The sequence below is a fragment of the Polypterus senegalus genome, chromosome 8 (genome assembly GCF_016835505.1).
Source record: "Polypterus senegalus isolate Bchr_013 chromosome 8, ASM1683550v1, whole genome shotgun sequence".
Lineage (NCBI taxonomy): Eukaryota > Metazoa > Chordata > Cladistia > Polypteriformes > Polypteridae > Polypterus > Polypterus senegalus.
In genome coordinates this window covers 170,086,444-170,101,894 of record NC_053161.1, presented here as the reverse complement: position 1 = coordinate 170,101,894, position 15,451 = coordinate 170,086,444, and the positions used below count along the sequence as shown (strand labels likewise).

The 15,451-nt window shown below is 40.1% G+C and overlaps 2 protein-coding genes across 2 annotated transcripts in view; both read left to right on the top strand.

Moving 5' to 3' along the window:
- LOC120534500 (NACHT, LRR and PYD domains-containing protein 12-like) overlaps positions 1 to 4,519 on the top strand; it is a 48,599-nt gene extending 44,080 nt beyond the window's left edge. Inside the window, exons 3-6 of the mRNA XM_039762103.1 lie at positions 501 to 667; positions 867 to 1,041; positions 3,037 to 3,102; positions 3,192 to 4,519. Of these exons, the coding sequence (XP_039618037.1) occupies positions 501 to 667; positions 867 to 1,041; positions 3,037 to 3,102; positions 3,192 to 4,501 (1,718 nt within the window). The 3' untranslated portion in view covers positions 4,502 to 4,519. The remainder of the gene's footprint in view (positions 1 to 500; positions 668 to 866; positions 1,042 to 3,036; positions 3,103 to 3,191) is intronic.
- Positions 4,517 to 15,451, top strand: part of LOC120534501 (ribonuclease inhibitor-like) — a 40,635-nt gene continuing 29,700 nt past the window's right edge. Inside the window, exons 1-3 of the mRNA XM_039762104.1 lie at positions 4,517 to 4,917; positions 8,347 to 8,520; positions 9,290 to 9,466. Coding sequence (XP_039618038.1) covers positions 4,754 to 4,917; positions 8,347 to 8,520; positions 9,290 to 9,466 — 515 coding nt within the window. The 5' untranslated portion in view covers positions 4,517 to 4,753. The remainder of the gene's footprint in view (positions 4,918 to 8,346; positions 8,521 to 9,289; positions 9,467 to 15,451) is intronic.

Below are 15,451 nucleotides of genomic sequence, written 5' to 3'. Positions count from 1 at the left end.
AGGGAGGACGCATTAGTAAGGGCTGGTACAGGTCTGTAACTGAGGTCAAAGTGGTGCTCAGTAGTTCTGTAGGGACAGGGTCACAAGTATGGATAAGATCTGACTGGAAATGCTGGGAGCATCGGGTATGGTGATATAATGATGTTTTAGTTAATATAAAAATATTTTAGTTTTAGTCTCATCACTACTGTGTAGAAAGAAGTGATAGTGACTCAGGTTTTGCACGCTGTTGTAATTCTTAAAAATAGAAGGTGGTGTGACACCAGTGAAAAAGTAACAGAAATGTAATCTTCTGCTACAGGTCTTTATGAAAAAGACGTAAAGAATTACATCTTGTACAATTATCAAGTGATTGATTACAATAAACTTTGATGGCTGCTGTTCAAACACACTTACAGGGCAAATGGATGAGGCCGGCTAGTGGTCATGTCAGACTGACCTGTGACCCCTGAGCCTCCAAATGTAGCTCTTCACATTTGTCTTTTCTATTTCCAATTCAGGCTTAAAACAGACATTTCCTGATGTTATAAAAACATTCTCACATGAGGATCTCCTAAAGATCACAGAATACTACAAGCCCTATCTGACCTACGTGATTGAATACGACATCACAAGTATCCTTCAGAACCTGGCAACCAAGAATATCCTCACCAATGATGAGGCCAAGGTAGGTGGGTCTCCCTGTTAGTATGTAATACTGAAAACTAAGCAGAGGTATTGAACTCTGGTTAATCATCTTAAACTGCCTGTCCATCCATAACAGAACTTCCTGTTATTATGAGGTCATCAAACAAGACTGACCACACTGCTCTCTCCTCCAGTGTTCATCTGTAAACTGACTCTCTAGTCACTCGCTTGTCTTTCAGAGATTCAAATCCAAAGAAAAATGTGATGGGCGAGCAGGTGTGGAGTCCTTCATCAGTGACATAATGAAGATGGACAAAGCAATACTGGTGAGCCTGTGGGAGGCACTGGCTGAAGAACTTGTGAGATTTCCATCACCGAACATGACAAATATACTGAAGGAAGTGACAGAGGGGGGTGAGTTAATGGAGTCTTACCTGACAGAGAACCATTGAATGTGTGGACACAAGAAAAAGAAATAGGGAGGGACACAGGAACACACACACTCAATGTTTCTGTCAATGGACCTTTCAACACGCTGCTGTCAGGTCCACCAATAATGCCTATTTAATAGTTGTGAACACCAACTTCCTTCATTTCCTCTAATTTTAATTTCTGTACAATTATTGCTGAATAAAAGGAAAAAAAAAACACAGCAGAAATTAAAAAGCATACCATCCAAAAAATAGAAAACAAGATAAAAACCTTCCAAATTTTACAAAGCCAAACTAATTCATTTAAACACCCAAATATATTCATACCTTATACATGTACACATACAGTATGTTCCTAAACCTGATCCACATATACCACAGATAATGTATACACAATCACGTCTCACAAGCCCAAGAACACTTGTCATGATAAACGTTTGCACAAACACACCCTTAATATTTTTTGCATGAATTCAGCAACACATATTATGATTATCATATGTACAAAACCACAACAACATGCCTCATAAAAACACCAGCCTCTAACAATGACTCCAAACAACATGTGTCACAGTACATATAACTCTTTATACTTCACAGGACATCACTTACACAAAACACAACATGAAACACAAACCCTGAACCTCATAACCCTCTACATTACATCAAAATTCAGTTCCATAATGTGCAGCGGATCAAACAAGAAAAATAGTCAACAAAGATGTCCAGATGCTAAATGCCAAACTCCAAAGCCAGATGTATCCAAATGAGGGGAAAAAAAGGAAAGATGTAATCCAGAATGAGTGGTCCTTTAAAAAGGAATATATAAACAGATAAAAGTAAAAATGGAGGTGAGCTCACACACCATTCTCTTGAACTCCTCCCTGCAGATCATTTTGACCTTTGATGTTAATAAGGCTCCAAATGCTTTCCACAGATGTGTATTCCTTTGACCATCCATTGGTATAAACACTCCACTTAGTCTGTTCCTAATATTCTATTATGGTTGTTGACACACAGCTGTCCAGTTAAAACAATTTGGCTTACTTGTTGTGCTGAATGATTTCCATTTTTTCTCCTCCTGCGTATCAGTGTTCCTTTGTAAACACATTAACAAATCCGAGCATCATCCATGGAGGTCCTAACATGCCAATAAGGAGAGAGTTCAGTCTTTCAGCATACATACATAGAACATCTCATGGCATTAAATATGTATTGCAGCAGGTGGAGCAGAGAAAGGAAAGTAAAAACAATGCACTTTGGACTGTGTAAATTTCTTAAATCTATTAAAAGTCTTCAAAGGGGTAAGTGTTCCCACCATTCTGATGTAGAAACTGGGATGCAACTGTCATCTAAGTGTCACCTATCATTGTTTGACATGGCTACCAGTCCTTCTGAACTTTATGAGTCAACCGCTTACCTGGATTTTTAGTAATATTTTTGTTCCTCTTTACCAGGAAGTCACAGATTCCACTGTTTCTGCCAAATTTGATCTTAGCACATCCTTGAGGTTTATCTTTTTAAACATTAGGTTTATGTCTTCATTTTCACTGACCGAAATCATTCTGGGATTAACAGATTTATTTCCCCCTCTGGTTTACAGCTATCTTGTTTTTATCAGAAGTTTCATGATTTAACTTCAAGCTTATCATTCCCATGAGGCCCCAGTGGACAGTTCCTGTTTTCTCTAATATCACACCTTGTGCTTTCTTCAGCTTGATAGAAACCCAATATGTCTACTGTGCCTAAATCTGTCTACTCTGTCATCTCCTGTCTCTTCATTACCAGTTAGTTGCAGACCTTACAACATGGACAGATATTACTGGTCTGCACCAAACAAAGTCCACATTAGCACCAGTCTTTTAGTTTTTGATGTTATTTTTCTGGTGGCATCCCTCACAGTACAATTACTTATACTTGTGTTAATCTGATCCCTTACTGTTGTGATTGTCTCCTTCATCTCTTGTTGTCACTACAGGACCAGACCTCTTGCATCTAATTCAGGCCAGTCACCAGCCTTTTCCCATTGATACCCATATTAAAGGTAACTCTCTGGTCTGCTGTTTATAGTCTTTAGCTTGTCCATTCTTCTGCTCTTCAGTGTTCTTAGTTTGTTATCATTTTGACTTTCAGGCCTCCATGAGACACATAGAGCAGATGTGTTTGAATCCACAAGAAATCTGGAGGATCAGGTTTCTCTCGGTGATGCACGCACAAGGTCTGTGGGCTTTGAGACTCGATACACAGAGCTGATGGTCATTGGTCAGTACAAAAAGAGCTACAATGAGACTCACCATGAACTTGTGAAGATGGGGAAGACTCATGCAGAGCTGGTGGAAGAGCGGACAAAAGAGAAATGCAAGCGAATCTGGACTGAGCAGCTTTTTAGGAGAAGTCCAGGAAGTGAGACTGACCCACACATAATAGTGGTCAGTGGAGTGGCTGGAATTGGGAAGACCACTATGGTCCAGAAAATCATGTTTGACTTTGCCAGAGGCACCCAGTACCAGAGATTTGCTTTTGTGTTCCTGTTTAAATTCAGGGAGCTCAACCTACTAGACACAGAGACAGAACCCCAGATGCCTCTGACCAGGCTGATTGTGAGGCACTATAAATATCTCAATGACCAGAGACTAACAGAAATCCTGCAGAAACCTGAGTCCCTCCTTTTTATTCTTGATGGTCTTGATGAGTACAAACACAAATTGGACTTCACACAGAGGCAGCTCTGCTCAACCCCAGATGACTACTTTCCTGTCCACATCCTGGTCACAAGCCTTGTCAAAAGGACATTACTGAAGGGCTGTTCAGTTTTGATAACGACCAGACCAACAGCCTTGGAGGCCCTGGACATGGAGAGAGTTGACCGATTTGCAAAGATCCTGGGGTTCTTCCCTGAACAAAGGCTGATGTACTTTAAGAAGGTCTTTGGTGATGCTGATCGGGGCTCTGAGGCTTTTCAGTATGTGGAGGAGAACGCCATCCTGTACACCATGTGTTTCAACCCCTCGTACTGCTGGATTATCTGCTCTGTGCTGAAAAACCACTTTATGACACCAGAAGAAGAGCGAGGAGTCGCTCCCAGAACAGTCACTGAGCTCTTTGTGATATTCTTACACAACATCCTCACCAATCACATGCGAGAAGCCAAAGACCAGTGGGGGATTCTGATTAAACTAGGAAAGATGGCTTACTATGGGGTGGCCAATAAGACTGTTTTGTTTTATGACAAGTTTGAGATGTCCACCTTTGGTCTACAGTCAGTCTTATCTTCTCAGTTCCTCTCAGGGTTCCTCAAAGAAATCCTGCAGAGTGAAAGCACTCTGGAGCACACGACATACACATTCTTCCACCTCACCATACAGGAGTTCATGGCTGCCTGCTCCTTCTATCTGGATCCATCAGAGGGTGTGGAGGACATGCTTGTGAAGCTGGACTCATGAAAAGATGGCCGATTTGAAATTCTCACACGATTCCTGGCAGGACTGGCCAGAGATTCAGTTTTTAAAACATTGGGGGGAGTCCTGGGGAAGTTTGAGAGGAAGACAGCAAAACAGATACTAGACTGGGTGAAGAAGAAAGCTGAACAGGTCTTGTGTCACCAAGATAAAAGTGAAGCTCTGCGAGTGTGTCAGTGGCTTTATGAGACTCAGAATAAGAGATTAATCAGAGACACCATTGCTAAGGATTTGAAGATGGACTTTAGTAGCACAACTTTGTCTCCTCTGGATTGTGCTGTACTAGGCTCTCTCATCAGCTGCTGTGGAGAACTCGAGGAGCTCGTCCTGCCAAAGACAGAACTCACCCCAGAGTGCATCAGCAGACTGGCGCCAGGTCTCAGCTGCTGTAGACATGTCAAGTGAGTAATAAAACTTTCATGAGTTTAGTTAGATTTTTTGTAAACTCAGCGAAGTTTCTTTCCAATCATTAAATCCACGGTGTATAAACTCATTAGATCTTTTAAGCCCCTCCCCCACCCTACATGAAGTAATGTCACAGCCATGAGGTGTCACTCTATCAGCTGTTCTTCACATCACAATGGCACAGTAAGACTTTGCTCAATCTGAGTCCAGGGTCTGTCTGAGTTGGAGTCCTACAGTAATTCATTGGCTCATTCTTTAAATTGTATAAATATATAGAGCTCTTCAGAAAAACTGAAGCAAAGTTTGTTTAATTATTCTTAAGGGTCATCCTAGTGGTTATTGTCAGGATCAGGGTGTGACCACGAGGTCTGTGGCCTTTGTGCTGACTTGTATAGAGAGATTGTAGTATTTATGATCTCCTTGAGCAAAGAGAGGATTTAATAAAGAATTACATTGTTTTGCCAAGAGGTCAGCACTGTTGTTAGCCATAATGTGATCAGAAGATAAGTCTATCGATAAAGTGAACACCAGTCAGGGTCATAGTGTACAAACAAAAGTGAATGTTATTAAACAAAGTAATAAAACAACAATTATGGGTAAATATGGTAAATACATACAACTTAATTTTTAATCAGCCGATAATCAGACCAATGAAAACACTTTAGCAGTCAGAGGCTGTTAAATAACAAAGCATTCATTAAAATGACACAACATGATAAACATTTTGAGCAATTGACAACAGCAGTCAGTGATGCCTTCTTTAACAAAATAAAATTGAAACCTGAATGGACAATGCCCACTTTATTCTATATACCCCACCCACCCGGTTTGGAAGTTGATGACCATTGAGGCATGTCATACTTCAAAACACAAATTGTTATTTGGCATTGTATCATTAATGCCTACAAGCCAGATGTAAGTTAAAATACACCTGTTATGCCAAGGGCATTAAATCCAACTTCCTTGGTTTCTAATCCAGCATATCTCAATGGTTTTCATTGTTTACAGTTGTTCACATTACTCCACAAGTTGCAGTTGTACATGGCAGTGTTCAACCATTCATTCTGCATTGCTGGGTTCATACATTTCTTTATAAATTCCCTGCAATTTGTTGCTTTTATTTCTGACATCAGTCACTTCAATGGTGTCTGGTAGACTGAGTTGGTGGGTTAGTGTGACAATGTGTAGCTTCACTAAAGTGTGCATTCATAGAGACCTAAAGTCCCTAAGGGTTCTTACCCATAAGGTGACACTAGAAAGGACCCACACCCCAAGGACCAGCATTCAGCTTGTCTTCTCTATTACCTGTTTAGGAGAACTCCTACTTTCCTTTTCTTTGCCATGAAAGATTTTTTAGGAGTCTTCTGTACTCAAGGGCTAACTCAGGGTGCTTGAACCTTCAGCTTTTTCTGCCTTATCAAAGGTAACCCAATAAATATCTAAGGCCTCTGAAAGCATCCAGTACTTCATGGTGTACTGCTAAGTCCTCCATGTGCACTCTGTTTCTTATGGACCTTGGATAAGAATCTGTCAAGAGTTTCCAGAGCCTTTTATTTGAGGACCTGACTAGCTATTTAGTAACTACTTTCTCAGCTATAACTTCATGACTTCACTTCCATTTAGCTTGAGACTTTATTTGGTGTAGTACACATTTATTTGCATCATGTAGCCATCAGTTTGTTTCCTGTACCTGGCCAGATGATTGAGAATAGAAGAGAATTTGTGGCAGGCTCGTCCCCCTAATGGGTTCCAACTCTATGGCAGAATAGGGGGACCTTTGATCAAACTTTCTGTCACACGACGGTCCCACCTGCTCATATCTGGGTTCACTCACATTGTTCTTGTGGTTCCAGCAGTGTGTTTTTGGCAAGTAGACACTCAGTCCACAGGCTAAATTACAAATTACTGTAAACAGATTTGGTTTCTGTGCCATACATGTTTTTATGTGGACTTCGATAAGGAATGGCATCTTTCTTGTTACCCTTCCACAGAGGCCTATTTTATAGAGAGCTCTTGAAATTGTGGACCCCTGCACCTTGACTCCAGTTTCAGCCAAAGAGCATTACAGATGTTTGAGAGTGATGGTTGGATTTGAAGTTGCCATCTTGCTCTGATGTTTAGTTTTGAGGGATGGCCTGTTCTAGTAAGAGTCTTGGTGCTGTGATGAACCTTCCACTTTCTGATGTTGGACCAAACAGTACTTAATAAGACATTCAAACTCTGATATTTTAATAGACATTTCCTTACTTGTGCATTTCAATAACTTTTTTTCTCAAAGTTGGTCTTCATTGTTGCAGTGATTGTCCAACAAAGACTATGGCCCTTACATAGGGGACTTTTTATATCCAAAGAGATATACAGTATAGGAGTGCCTAATTATGTTTATTTATGACCGTCAAATGACACATTTTACTTAACGCAGTGACATCAGTACACCAAACTTCATTGATATAGAAGCAGATTCCGCCTCCTTTTCTTTTCCCTGATCTCTCAGAAGTGCGGTCCACTCTATAAAGTTGAAAGCCGGGCAGGTGTAATGCAGAGTCCAGAACGGATTGTTTTAGGCAGATTTCCATGAAATACAGAAGAAGGTGAAAAGCTGTTGTGAGTTCTGTGGAGGACTAACAGCTCTTCCATTTTATTTCCTAGAGAGCAAAGGTTCACCAGATGTAAACTTCTGAACGCCATTCAAAAACCCTGCTGTGTCAGTTTAACAAGTGCACCAGCGTGTTTCCACCATTTGTGATACCTGTGGTGGCTGGGTGGTCAGATTTCTTTTTTCTACTTCAGCCCACTGGAGTTTTTTTTTTTTTTTGTTACTTAGTATTGCTTAATCTTATTTTTATATTTTTCATTTTCTTCATCTTGTAAAGCACTTTAAGCTACATCATTTGTATAAAAATGTACTGTATAAATAAATGTTGTTGTTGTTGTTGTTATCTGTGTTTGCTGCCGAAAACTGTTGCATCTCCAGCAAAGACATCCAGAAAAGCTCTTAATTGTGAAAAATCCAATGTCAAATCACACAACGTGAATTGCCAAATATTCAAAAATTCTTCACAGGTGTAAATGATTACAGTTGAACACCAAATTACTGAACAAATAAACAAAAACAGATAAAATAATAGAGGACGCTGAACCAAGGCTGTTATTTATTTAACCTCATTGCTCTTATGTGACATTCCTGTCTAGTGGGCATGTTGACTTCCTTTAATCAGTCAGAATGACATGACTTACAGAAGACACTTGCATGTGTACAGCACCTTTAAAAGTAACATTGGTGTTGGGATCAAATTGGGTTTGAGTTCAAATGCTAGCTGTCTGCCATTCAGTGACACACCTGAGACCTCAGACTTTCTGTCTGTAAGGATGTCTGTTTGCCTGTCCCCCTTCATTTCCTCACTTCTCTCTTTTTATCTCCATAGCCTCGACACATGTCATCTCACATCCACATGTTGCTCAGCTCTGTCCTCAGCTCTTTCTTCTCAACAGTCAAGACTGACTGAATTGAACCTGAGAAACAACAACCTGGAGGATTCAGGAGTGAATCAGCTGTGTGAGGGGCTGAGGAGTGAAAACTGCAAATTAGAGAAAGTAAAGTAAGTGAACAACATGTGTGTGTGTGTGTGTGTGTTTGTTTGTTTGCTGAAACTGATTTATTGTCATTTTAGAGATCTGACTGTTTCACACCAACAATAGTGTCAAAGTTAAATCATAAAGTCATTCCAGGATGAAGAATACATTCATTGACACATGCATGGAGCCATTCAGTTCATGGACAGAGAAGACTGACTTACAGATGCTGCTTACACTTTTTAAATATACTTTAATTACAGAAGAGTGGTATTAGTTTCATTTCCTATGTCCTTGCCAGTTACTTATAAATGGACACTTGGAGTCAGGATTCTGCTCCACTGGATTACACTGGTTCTTTTATCAATTCTTAACCTTACAGAGCAGAAGCACCAGGACTGGGACACAAATCAACAAGCTTTAATTAAAATGCTTCCAAATGTTGCTCAGCTCTTTGCTCAGCTCTTTCTTCTCTAGAATCCAGTGTCAAATAACACAGAGTAAACTGGTGAATATTCAACAATTCTGCACAGGTGTACTTGATGACAGTTGACGTTCCTGTCTAGTGGGCATGTTGACCTCCTCTCATCAGTCAGAGTGACATGACTAACAGAAGACAATTGCACATGTATAGCACCTTTAGTGGCAACATTGGTGTTGGGTTCAAATTGGGATTGAGTTCAAATGTTAGCTGTCTGCTGTTCAGTGACACACCTGAGACCTCAGACTTTCTGTCTGTATGTCTGTTTGCCTGTCCCTCTTTATTTCCTCAATTCTCTCTCTTTATCTCCATAGCCTCGGTACATGTCATCTCACAATCACGTGTTGCTCAGCTCTCTCCTCAGTTCTTTCTTCTCCACACTCACGACTGACTGAACTGGACCTGAGCAGCAACAACAACCTGGAGGATTCAGGAGTGTCTCAGCTCTGTGTGGGGCTGAGGAGTGAAAACTGCAAATTAGAGAAACTGAGGTAAGTGAACAACAAGTATGAGTGTGTGTGTGTTTGTGTGAGTGTGCTTGATGAATCTTTTTTCTTGTCACTTTATGGATCTAACTGTTTTACAGCAACAATAGTGTCAAAGTTAAATCATAAAGCCATTCCTGGATGAAGAATACATTTATTGACACATACGTGGAGCCACTCAGTTCATGGACAGAGAAGACTGACTAACAGATGTTGTTTACAGTTCTGAAATATACTTTTAATAACAGAGTTGCGTTATTAGTTTAATTGCTTATGTCCTTGTAAGTTACTTATAAACAGACCCTTGGAGTCAGGATTCTGCTCCACTGGATTACACTTGTTCTCTTATCAATTCTTAACCTTACAAAGTAGGAGCAGCAGGAAGGGGTCACAAATCAACAAACTTTAATTAAAATGCTTCCTAAAAGTGCTAAAAGCAAACAGAAACAGTTCACAAGGACAGACATTATGCAATATCATCAATATATAATCAAATAGTGAAAATCATACTTATCAGTAATAATCAGCTCTCACAGGATTGTGCTGCTGAATAATACAAAAAAGAAAACACAGGCAGGCAGATGGAGTTCTTGGCAGATGAGCTGAAGTGCTCCTATGTCGTCAGTTATTGTTCAGTTAGATGTGCTTAGGTGAACACAGCACTGGGTCATCTCCTGATTATATGTGTTGTCAGTTTATTGTCACACACAATTTTTTTTTGCTAAGTGGAGATAGTTGTCACCAGCAGTCTGTCATTTCCTCAATTCTTAGGAGTCACACAAGCATAACAGGCACAGTAAGAAGGTTTAGGAAATTATGCATTATGAATAATAGTAATAATAATTTATGCTATTTGCATAGCACCTTTCCCATACTCAAAGCACTTATATCATATATGCTTGATACACACTCAAGGTGAGCATCTTTTTAAAATGACACCACCTGTTATCTTTGCTGACCCTTTTTGTCACTGCTTTTTTTACTGCAATACATGTTTATCAGAATTCTACTATTATATTCAACACTAGAATTCCTGAAGCCTACAAAAAAACTCAGAATCCACCTTAAATTTCCTTGTACCTCTCTATTAGTGTCTTTTGTTTTCCAATTGTATCGATCTGCACCCGCCAGCAGGGAACCTGTTATCCCATCTTCCTCTGATTCAGCTTTATTCATACACCAAGCTCTCCCAGCTCAAGTCTGGGTGTGAGGTGCCTGGAGTTGTAGAGGGTAAATAAAATATCGTTATTTGGAACACATGCATTTAATGTGTGTTTCATGTCTACAGCGATCTGTGTAAGTGTAGGATGACAGAGAATGTGAGGCAAGAAACATAACTAGAGTATAAACTTTTTTCATGTTATGCTAATATTTGGCAAAATGCTGACGTGAAGTGTATAACCCGGGCGGCACGGTGGCGCAGTGGTAGCGCTGCTGCCTCGCAGTTAGGAGACCTGGGTTTGCTTCCCGGGTCCTCCCTGCGTGGAGTTTGCATGTTCTCCCTGTGTCTGCGTGGGTTTCCTCCGGGCGCTCCGGTTTCCTCCCACAATCCAAAGACATGCAGGTTAGGTGGATTGGCGATTCTAAATTGCCCCTAGTGTGTGCTTGGTGTGTTTGTGTGTGTCCTGCGGTGGGTTGGCACCCTGCCCAGGATTGGTTCCTGCCTTGTGCCCTGTGTTGGCTGGGATTGGCTCCAGCAGACCCCCGTGACCCTGTATTTGGATTCAGCGGGTTAGAAAATGGATGGATGGAAGTGTATAACACGTGAAGAATGAAGTCCAAATATCAAATAAACACTTTCACAAAAGACACAGACACTTTATTTCAAGAATAGAACCAATATTAAAGAACAACACACCCACACCCACATATATGTCTGCTTGGCTGGTGCAGAGGTAAGAACTGCTGTCTCCAAGTCGGAAGGTGTCAGGTTCAATTCCAGATCTTTCATGCATTGAACTGTTTTGAGTAGTGAGTGGCTATTATTATTACTATTAAAAAATAAAAACATACATTTGATTTTTTGAGTCTGTAACAGCTGGGGTAAATTTATGGTACTTGTAAAATTTAGCGTTTTGTTTCATTATTCACTTTTACTCTCTCAGTTACGTTCACGTTCCCCCCGATCTGACACTGCTAGTTTTCAAATAAAGATGAGCTATAACAGAGGTGAACTCAGGTGTGAATGAGAGTTCTACGTCAGAGAAAGAGAACAGAAGCCCTCCCTGCAAGAAACGTCCACTCGCATATAAGAACAACGCAGCTGCATCAGGCGTAAAGGCGAAAGAAAGATGGCACCGCTTGGATGCAGAAACAGGTCTGGCCAGTGAATCTGTCACACGCTTGTCCATTTGGATGAAGCTGCTTTTCCTGATGTCCTTGAGGCTCCTTCTCCTTAATGTGACAAGGGCACACAGGATGGTCTTTTTTATAATGTGTGTCACTGCGTTTTCCACTGCACAGACACCTCCACATGCAGCACACATATAAAGTCATAACATACGAGAATGAAGAACAAGAATGAACTTCTACAGCACCCACCCAGTCCTCAACCAGTACACTGGACAGTTACACCAATTACAGAGCTGGACAGACCTGCATGGCCATTGTGTCATTTATCATTTACTAAAACACTTCCTGCTCCAAGACCCTGACCTGCGGCCTCAAAAATCTGCACGTCCAGTTTTATTTAAGTGGCCTCTCTGAAATCCAAATCGTCAACATAATCAAACAGTTGTACTTTAAAATGTCCTGCCATTAATTTTCAGAATGTACAATTGTTACTAAACAATATACTATATAAAGACTTGTAAAGTATTAGCATTTAAAAATCATTTTAAAGTACAGTTCTTTTCATAATCTCCTCAAGCACAGTAACGAAAGTAAATGTTATTTGTTACTTCAAAGCACTGTGAAGGAGTGAAAAGTCTGACACCCCCTGAGTCCTGTGGTCCACAACTTGAAGAAGGCCTTAAATGCAGTACTGACTTGTCGGCTGATCTCATCTTTGTCTCGTCTTCTCGTTGGTCATTAAAAAGGTTTCAGTTGTAAGTTGAGTAGACAAGCACAGCTCAGTGTGTCGTCTTTGTTGTAGATCTGTGGCACTTCTTTTTGTCCAATGACATTTGATGTTACTTTTATTTATACACATTTTACTTTAGACATTTACTTTTACCACATCCTTCTTTACTTGCTTTAACAAATGTGAAGTCACTCAAATCCTTTAATGTCTTTAGAATATAAAAATTGAAATTATGGGCAAAACCGAACCGATAGCTGACAATTCAGTTGTGTGTTCAGATTTACACCCAGGTCCCTGATGTTTGAGGCAGTGTCTAGCCACTGTGCCACTGCCCTAATCATGTCATACATTTGATTATCTGTGTTTAAGACATTCAGTCCTATTTAGTCTTTAAATCTGAACAAATGTTTAACAACAGTTAACATTTTAGGGTCCATCTCAAGCAGGTATCAGCAAACTGTGGTCCAAGGGCCAAATCCGAACCTTGGAACATTTTAGATTAGCCCAGGACAGCCTGTAAAAGTCATAATTAATATTTAGGTTTAAATAAATCATGTTCATTTCCTTTATTTAGTTTGAAATAAAAATGTTTGTGTATAAATTTATCTTTTCTTTCTGGACCTCACACTGTGGTGTTTTTTGATACTTTACTGATGCTTTTAAGAATACATTGTGACAAACTAGCAAGGTTTGGGGCAGCCAGCCGTATATTTGGTTTCCTGGCTGCAAATTGCAAGTAAATGATAGCACTGATGTGCACAAAACCGAGTCCAAAGCAGAACTGAGGGAATGGGGAAAAGGTGGAGGCTTTTAAAAGGGAAGACAGGAAGTGAGGTCAAAGGGGTCGGGCTCATAAGGGTCTTCAGACATAGGCTCGAGCCTGAATGTGACATCACAGGGGCTGGAGCCAGCAAGGTCTTCTTCCATAGGCTCAGACTCGGAAGTAACTTCAAGAGGGCCAGGTGGAATCTCTCATGAATGGTCTGCAGGCCAAGGAGAAAAAGAGTCAGTGCTCTCTGCCACATCCCGGTATGACTCGGAACTTCTCTTACTCAAGCCCTTTAGCTGCCTCCCATGCACACATGTGTGACAACGTATTTCTACTGCTTGAATTCAGTGGTGCTATTTTTATGTTTGTAGACACTTTTAAGTATGTGTACTTCTGGTTGAAATAAACAGGTCTTTCTTGGGTAACTGAGATGAAGTTCATTAGGGATTTAAAATAAGTTATTTCATTACTGAAAGTTCAACTGATAACAACAAACAGCAGTCTTGTCTATGAAATGGAAACTTGATGCAGAGTGTTGAAAGTTTAATAATAAATGTTCAGAAGATTACTCCTGTTCACCATGGAAAGACAAAGTCATTTGTTTTATATCCATCCATCCATTTTCCAACCTGCTGAATCTGAACACAGGGTCACGGGGGTCTGCTGGAGCCAATCCCAGCCAACACAGGGCACAAGGCAGGAACCAATCCCGGGCAGGGTGCCAACCCACCGCAGATTTGTTTTATATCTCAAGAGTAATTAAAGAATATCATGTCAGGTGGCATGGCCAGAGCAAACATCAGGGCAAGTTTTCTGAATACATGGGAGATCAAAAGTTACAGCAGTTGAAGAAGCCACTGACAAGACAGTAGCATCTTTTCCAAAGGAAATTAGAATAAAACATATCAGCCATGAATATCACAACTTTTTGCGGCATCCGGGAAACCGTTCACAGATGGCAAATTTGTCAAACAGTGTGTGCAAAAGTTGGTGGATGAAATATGTCCTGAGAAACGCAATGTCTTTCAGAGTTTTAGTTTACGGGCCCAAAGTGTAACAAGAACAGCAGAGGATTTAGGGAGGAATCTTTTCCAGCAATTAAAATGCATCATCGAAAACTTTGTTTATTATTCAGTGACTTCTATGTTTGAGCAAAACTATCGACAGCTTAATTTAAAGTGAGAAAATCTCAAATATGTTACGACAGAAGGAGACAAAAAACATGACTGGAAACTGGCATGTTGAATCCCTGGACAAAGAAAAGCCAGTCAGTTTGCATTGCAGCATTCATCAGGTTCTTGGCTTTGAAGACGTAATGAATATTACACTATCAGCTGTAAACTTCATCTGATCACAAGCACTTAATCACAGACAGTTTCAGTATTTTCTGGATGAAATTGAGGCAAGTTATTCCTGTGTCATTTACTGCAGTGAGGTCAGGTGGCTCGGTTAATGTAGGGTGCTTAATCATTGTTAGAAGGACAGAAAAGAAAAAACTACGCTGGTAAAGAAAAAAAAATCTGCAGGACTTCCAAGGCCAAAAGAATACACAGCACCCATTCTACCTAACATAAATATTTTTAATTCATTCCTCTTTGTTTTTATGCTTCACACGATAGTATTTGATGAAGCTGGTCTCGTTGACAGCTCTGATTCCTGCCTTCATTCCATTATTACAGGAGACTGCATGGTGCCTTGATCAGGTGGTGTGGTGCAGATCCCCACCACAGAAGAACCAGACAAGACATCACAGAAAAGCAGAGATTAATAAAGATTGCAAATTCCTAAAGAGATTACGATAATCCAGTGCCCATATAGTTTATTAGGAGTACAACTAAAATGTAGCTATGAAAAAGTCATGTTAAAATAAAGGGTTTTTAGCAGTGACCAACACTATTACACTGGCGAATTTCTATCAGTAAAATATTCCAGATTTTAGGTGCATTACAACAAAAGGCAGCCTCACCAATTATTTTAAGTTTGGCTCTTGGAATTATAAGCAGACCAGCATTAGAAGATCTGAGGTTACAACTTGGAGTGTAGAGGAACAGACATTTCAAATTATAGGAAGGGGGCAAGATAATTTAAGGCTTTATAAACCATTAATAGTATTTTAAAGTCAATTCTGATCGACATGAATAACTAATGTAAAAATTCTAAAACTGGAGAGATGTGCTCAGATTTTCTTTTCCTAGTTAAG